Below are 7269 nucleotides of genomic sequence, written 5' to 3'. Positions count from 1 at the left end.
GAGGAAGGGGAAGAAGCATCTATGACTCATTGCTAAACCATCTCCGTTGCTGGAAAAAATAACTCTAAATGCACATCCTACTGCTTGTGAGTCAGGAATGTCATTTTCATTTATGAAGGATGGAACATTATTTTTCTCTAACATTTTAAGTGAATAACTTTACATACATTTACCCCCAATTTCCATAGGAATTTGATGCCATGGAAGCAAACAGCTACATATCCCCCAAATTTGGCAGAAACTCTTACAGGTATTTTAAGATCAATAATCCTGAATTCCCCTCCTCCCTCCAATGATGATATTAGTGAAATCCATCCTGATTTGGGGGAAGATATTCAGCGTGAAAGAGTTGTCTGATTTCCTTTTGTTTTAAGACTTGAGACTTGAATTTCTTTTTTTTTAAATTTTGCTCATTTTTATTTATGCATTTGAGAGCAATAGAGAGAGAAAGAGCATACAGAGAGAGAGAATGGGTTCGCCAGGGCCTCTAGTCACTGCAAACAAACTCCAGACGCGTGCGCCCCCTTGTGCATCTGGCTAACGTGGGTCCTGGGGAACCAAGCCTGGAACTGGGGTCCTTAGGCTTCACAGGCAAGCGCTGAACTGCTAAGCCATCTCTCCAGCCCGAGACTTGAATTTCTATAGTGTCTTAAACGATGAGTTTCAGAAGTTCAGTCAATATTAGGTTAAGATAAGGCTCTGTATGGTGTCTCCATTAGGTAGTGTTTGTCTCCCACAGTGAGACTCTCAAAGTAAGATTCATCATCTATTATGTCAAAGGAAAGAGTGAAAAGAAGCATAGGAGTCACCCTTCTCTGTTCACTCTAAGGGCATAGTTTCTTGTTCCCCTACAGCTTTTATGACTCGAATGAGTAAAGTCTCCAACAGGTTCATGTGTGTGACCACTTAGTACCCAACTTGTGTTTGAAGAGTTGGTGGCACTTTTGGGGGAGGTTATGGAACCTTTAGGAGCTAGAGCTTCTCTAGAGGAAGTAGGTCACTGGTTGTAGGCCTTGAAGTTGATAGTCTGACCCCACTTCCTGTCTCATGTCTGCTTCCTATTCCACTGAGATGTGAGAATGTGATGAGTCCTATCCACATGCTCCCACTGCCTTGAAGCAGCCAGCCAGTTTCTTGTCATGAAGGACTGTATGCCCTGAAGCCATGAGCAAAAATAAACTTCTTTGCAGCAGCTACCTTCTCCTTTCGGGGACAAAACACCTGATCAGAAGCAGCTTATGGAAGGTAAGGGTCTGTTTCAGGCTTATAGTTTCTATGGCACGTATCTTCAGGGTCAATAAATTATGAAAATAAGCTCACATCTTCATACATAAGTAGCAAAGACAGAGATACAAGAGAGTTAGCTCTTAAGTACACAGTGGGCTGGATGAATAATCCTTAAGGCCCGCCCCCAGTGGCATACCTCCTCCTGTAAGACTCCATCTCACAAAGACTCCACCCACATGGCACTAAATTGGAAATGTAATCAAAAAACATTTGAGACTATAAGGGGTGTTTTGCCTTTAAACAACCACACTCTTCTCCCTTAAGTTGCTTATTAGCTATTTCATCACAATGATGACAAATATATATCTAAGTAGAAAAAATACCTTCCAAAGGAGAAGAGACATTGACTCTGGGTTATATGCTCTATAGTGTTTCTACTTTTCTTGCTCTCTTCCAGACAGACTGCTTTTTAATCAACTGGATATATTTGTTTCTCTCAGATATGATGCCTGAATCTCATTGATATGGGTAATCTGACCACAATCAAAGAATTTCTCCTTCTGGGATTTGGAAGTCTCCATGGGTTACAGTTTTTCCTTTTTGGAGCATTTCTTGGAATCTATGTAGTGACTTTACTGGGGAACATTGTCATCCTTACAGTTATTTTCAATAACCCCACGCTCCAAACCCCCATGTACTTCTTTCTGTCCAATTTCTCCTTCCTTGAGATCTGGTACACAACCTCCATTGCTCCTAAGATGCTGCAGACCCTTCTCAAAGGTCCAGAGGCAATATCTTTTGCAGGTTGTGTGGCTCAGTTTTATTTCTTTGGTTCCATGGCAGTAGTTGAGTGCTTTCTCCTGGCATCTATGTCTTATGACCGCTACCTTGCTATCTGCAGTCCCCTCCGGTACCCATCCCTCATGAATCTCTCCACCTGTGTACTCCTTGCAGGTGGATCTTGGGTGGGTGGGTTCTTAACTCCTGTGGTTACTGTCACCATGACTTTTCAGTTGCCATTCTGTGCATCCAATGAGATTGATCACTTCTTCTGTGACCTAGCACCTCTGCTAAAGCTGGCTTGTTCCAATCCTGAGATAGTGGAAAAAACTACTTTCCTTATGGCCTCTTTTGTCACCATGGTACCCTTCCTGCTTACCATAGCATCCTATATCCGCATTGTGGTTGCTGTTCTCAGGATCCCATCAGTTGAAGGAAAGCAACGAGCCTTCTCAACATGCTCCTCCCACCTCATTGTAGTTACTCTCTACTATGGAACTCTAGGAACAGTGTATGCTGTTCCTACAGCAACTCAGGCTGCTGTCCTAAACAAGATCTTCTCACTGCTCTACACCGTGGTCACCCCCATGATCAACCCCATTGTGTACAGCTTGAGAAACAAAGATGTTAAAAAGGCAGTGTGGAAACTCCTGAATCAGTGGGCATATGCCAAGGAGACATAAAGGCCCCCACCATCCTTGGGGCATTCTGTCCTCAGTGGCTTTGGCTTTGCTAAAGGAAGCCAGGGGCTAGGTTGACAACTTGGAGGTTCATATTGCTGCTTTTCCCTCCATCCAGGGAAATTCCCAGAAGACCAGGCATCTCAGCTCAGATTCTATAGGCCAATATCTTTTGGATCTTCAGGTTAATATCTACACAGGAAGACTGAATTTATCAAGACACATGTAATTCCATCACATGTCAAATTCATTTAAGGAGAAATTAGTAACGTCCAGCTTAATTATTCATAAAAGCCAAGTTATAGACTCATCCCAAGTGTCTGTGATATAATGAAAGGATAATGAAAATGTTATACACACACATGCAGCACCCACATATACACACACAAGGTATTTTTCAGTCTAAAGAAGATTGAACTTCTTTTATTTGCAGGCGAATGGGTAGAATTACACATAATTATGTAAGTAAAATAAGGCAGAATTAGCAAGTAGCATGACATTTTGTGTCATATGTGGACCTCAATTTTAAGAGGACATAAAGGTAGAAGAGGGATTATCAGAGAGGAGGCAGAGGTCTAGGTGATCAGGGATCAAGAAAGAGTAATGAAGGATAAAGATAACAAAAGTGTACTATGTGTATATATAGATATCACAGTGAAAGCTATTGTGAATAATTAATATATGCTACCCTGACACTCCTCAGGGTTCATGTGCATTCCAGCTGCTACACCTTTCCTTCTCTTTTTTCTTAGCTCATCTGTCTTTTCAATGATCAAAACCATCTCTAAAATCCTAGAGCAACTACTGCCTATTCCACTCAGCGGGCTTCTAGACACCTCTTGAGCTTACTTTCCATATTCCTCTTCTCCCATTTTACCTTCCAACTTTGAAATTCAACAAAAACAAGAACCCATGCTTTCTATATCTAAAACTATACGGGCAAAACCAGTAGTTGCTCCTATAGGACCTCATCAGTTGAACTGCAATACATTCATCACATACCCTTGCTATTTGTATCCACTTATTAGCATCTGGCCTATGAAGCCCTTTGACTTGAGAAAAAAGGTCATCTTGATTGGATATCAGCAATGTACATGAGTGTGGTTTTGCCATCTATAGAGACACCACAATCACAGATAGACACCCCAAAATCTCTACTTAAAAATTGACTTGAAGAATGCCAAACAGTTTGGGAAACACTCTCCCAGCTGGTTCTTCCTACTCTCTTCTTGACCACCCACAGAGCTCCCTGTTGTATAGTGCCTAATTGTCTCTAATCTAGTTTTAGCTTCTTGTAATTACCCTCAATTATGAAATAGAGCCTACAGTACACACTCGTTGTGGTTAAAACGTGGATCTAGAGTACAAGTGTAATTACTGTTCAGCCTCTCAGGGATTCTGCCTAGCCTTCTGTACAGATGCACAGTGGAAACCCCTCATCTGCTGCATCTAAACACGTATTTTTTAGTCCAATTTTCTGAAATAACTTGAAAAATTTGTTTAGTGAATTTGCTATTGGGAAATTTAAAAAAATCTACTGCACAAATCAACTGAACCTAGAAAACTTTTATAACTTCCCATTGCTTTTAGGACAAAGTCCAAATGCTCCTTGGAAATGAACAGCATTACCTATTGCAACATCCAAGGACACATAGTCTATCTGGATCCCATTCATAGCCTATGAAGATATAATTCTTGCCTAAATCCATTAATATGCCACTTTCTTAATCTCTAAGCTCCTGTCTCCCAGACTTGAAGTTCCTCAACTCACTTGCCTCCTCAGAATTCTCACACACGTCATATCTTTCCTTTCCTCCTTTCTTTCTTTTTTCTTTGTTTCTTCTTTATTTTTTACAGTTTATTTTTATTGCTTATTTATTTACTTGCATATATGTTGCGTGTGGGTACATGTCAGGGTCTTTTGCCACTGCAAATGAATATCCTTTCAGGTTTACATGGGTGGCTGGGGAATTAAACTCAGACTGGCAGGCTTTGCAAGCAAGTGTGCTTAGCTGCTGAGTCATCTTTCCCAACCCCCCTTCATTCCCTTTTCTTTTCTTCTTCTTATTCTGCTCTTTCTTTCTTCTTTTTATTTTATTTTGGTTTTAAAAAGTAGGTTCTCACTCTCTAGCCCAGGCTGACTTGGAATTCACTATGTAGTCCCAGGGTAGCCTTGAACTCAATAGTGATCCACCTACTTCTGCCTCCCAAGGGCTGGGATTAAATGAGTGTGCCACCACACCCTGCTCTTTTTTGTTTATTATTCCTTTTTTGTTGTTCATTTTTATTTATTTATTTGAGAGTGATAGAGAGAGAAAGAGGCAGATAGAGAGAGAAAGAGAGAATGGGCGCGCCAGAGCCTCCAGCCACTGCAAACGAACTCTAGATGCGTGCGCCCCCTTGTGCATCAGGGTAATGTGGGTACTGGGGAACCAAGCCTCGAACCGGGGTCCTTAGGCTTCACAGGCAAGTGCTTAACCACTAAGCCATCTCTCCAGCCCTCTTTTTTTTTTTTTTTTTTTTGAGACAAGGTCTCACATAGCCCAGGCTCTCTTCAAACTTGTGGCAATCCTTTTCCTCTACTTCCCAAGTGCTGGGATTACGGTTGTACACTATCCTACCCAGCTCCATCCCTCTTTTCATTTGTGCAGTCCTTTGAGTACCACCCAGTCCTTTTACAGTTTGCACTTAAAGCACTCTGATTCTTTTTCACTATATATTTTTCACAGTTGATATTAAACAATATTATTTGTATATGTACATATGTCTACACATACACTCAGACACACACACAGAGATACATATCATCTACAAATGTCATCAAGGCGGGTCCTATATCAGTTTTATTTGACTTTTTATATGTCTAGCACAACGCTTAAAACAGAATAATTATTCAGTAAATAAATATTTGTTAATAAAAGAATGAAAATTTCATCTAAATTTGCCTCATTTGTTCAAAAAAGCAGCAGGTTGTTATCATTCAAGTTGTGGTTATTTAAATCTTCCTGTATGTCAATTCATTTCACTCTTCCCCAAACTGCAGTATACTCTAGAATCCTTGGCCAGTCATCTAACAAATGTGTGTAATTCCGCACAGGGAGCAGAAGGACAGTGTATGGCTTAAAACAGCCTATTCCTAATAGTGAAAAATATATCAAAGTGTGTGTCATGCTCTCAGTGGGAGTATAGCTTCCCTGCTGAACCCAAAAGGCAACACTTTTCTATTACTCTGCTTTCGTTGATGTACTTGCCTCTGCAATATGAACAGATTTTCTCTACTTAGTGAAACATTATGTTAATGATTGGACAGAGTAATTAATAGTAAATCAGATTAAATTTTCTTGTCTCTGTGCAAGCCAAAGAGAAATTATCCCCATTAACCTGATCAGTACAAACTGCCATGTTAGATTAGGAGAGCTACAGTTCTAATTTGTACCTTAACCCTCACTGTTTGGACCAGATGGCATGCTGGTACTCAGCAGCTGCTCAGGAAAAAGAGGGAAGAGACCTGGGATGGGCAAGTCTGGGATAAGAAGAGGCAAAACGGGCTGTAGGCATGATCAAAAGGAAGGATGCCAAGAGTACGTGTGTTAACATTAGGGTCCTGACCATGCAAATATTTTTACACAAAGCTACCAAGGAAGGACAGGAGAAGTCAGTATCACTCTCAGAGCAATGGTGCTGACCATATTCAAATGAAGGGCTATGGCTGTATTTCAGAACAGTGCTCTTGGAAATTCAACTCCAAAGAGATACTTTGGAAGTATCAAAAGTTAGCCAGGCACCAGGAATTCTGCCAAATGAGCTAAAGTTCAGAGGTTAATTAAAGTACAAACCACAAATATAGACAAACTACATGCAGTGTATCTTTTCAAGGTCTCTAAGATTTCTATACCAACTCATTTTCAATTTCTTCCTTCTCTCAAGCACTGTAGACTTCTCAAGTTCCTCTTCCATCTCCAGCTTCACCTCTAGTGCTATAATGCTGCTGACCTAAATATGAATGAAGACACAAATGGACTGTGGGCCCATAGTGTGACATCTCAATATTGTTGCTTAATGAGAATTTTTGTTTAACAAACCTGACATCAAGCTTAGTGTCGTGATAATAGCAAAGTTATAAGAAGGATGTGTGGAGCACCCCTCAAGTTTTATATATCAAAATGATAATTAGGGGCTGGGGAGATGGTTCAGGGGTCATGGCACATGGCTGCAATGCCCAACAACCCAGGTTCAATTCTCCAGTACACACATAAAGCCAAGTACGCAAAGGAATGCATGCATCTGGAGTTCATTTGCAGTGGCTAAAAGCCCTGGTGCACCCATTTTTCCCCCCACTCCTTGCAAATAAATAAATAAAATAATTTTTTAATGTGAGAATTAGGGCTGGAGAGATGGCTTAGCAGTTAAGGAGCTTGCCTGCAAAGCCAAAGGACCCAGGTTTGATTCCCCAGTACTTACATAAAGCCAGATGCACAAGGTGGCACATGTATCTGGAGTTCAATTACAGCAGCTAGAGACCTTGGCAGGCTCATTCTCTCTTCTTTCTTGCTCTCTCTCTCTCTCTCTCTCTCTCTCTCTC

General features: G+C 40.9%; 1 protein-coding gene across 1 annotated transcript; it reads left to right on the top strand.

Moving 5' to 3' along the window:
- The first annotated feature begins 1745 nt into the window (after nucleotides 1–1745).
- Nucleotides 1746–2690, top strand: LOC101602385 (olfactory receptor 11L1-like). Its single transcript, XM_004653794.2, has one exon. It carries the CDS (start codon nucleotides 1752–1754, stop codon nucleotides 2688–2690), a length of 939 nt encoding a protein of 312 aa, XP_004653851.1. The 5' UTR covers nucleotides 1746–1751.
- The last annotated feature ends 4579 nt before the right edge of the window (nucleotides 2691–7269 follow it).

Source organism: Jaculus jaculus, chromosome X (assembly GCF_020740685.1).
Source record: "Jaculus jaculus isolate mJacJac1 chromosome X, mJacJac1.mat.Y.cur, whole genome shotgun sequence".
Classification (NCBI taxonomy): domain Eukaryota; kingdom Metazoa; phylum Chordata; class Mammalia; order Rodentia; family Dipodidae; genus Jaculus; species Jaculus jaculus.
Note: the sequence above shows the minus strand (reverse complement) of the source record. Positions and strands in the feature narration are given on the sequence as shown.

Excerpts from the sequence above, each read along its gene's own strand:
- LOC101602385 (XM_004653794.2), top strand. The coding sequence starts at position 1,752 with ATGGGTAATCTGACCACAATCAAAGAATTTCTCCTTCTGGGATTTGGA.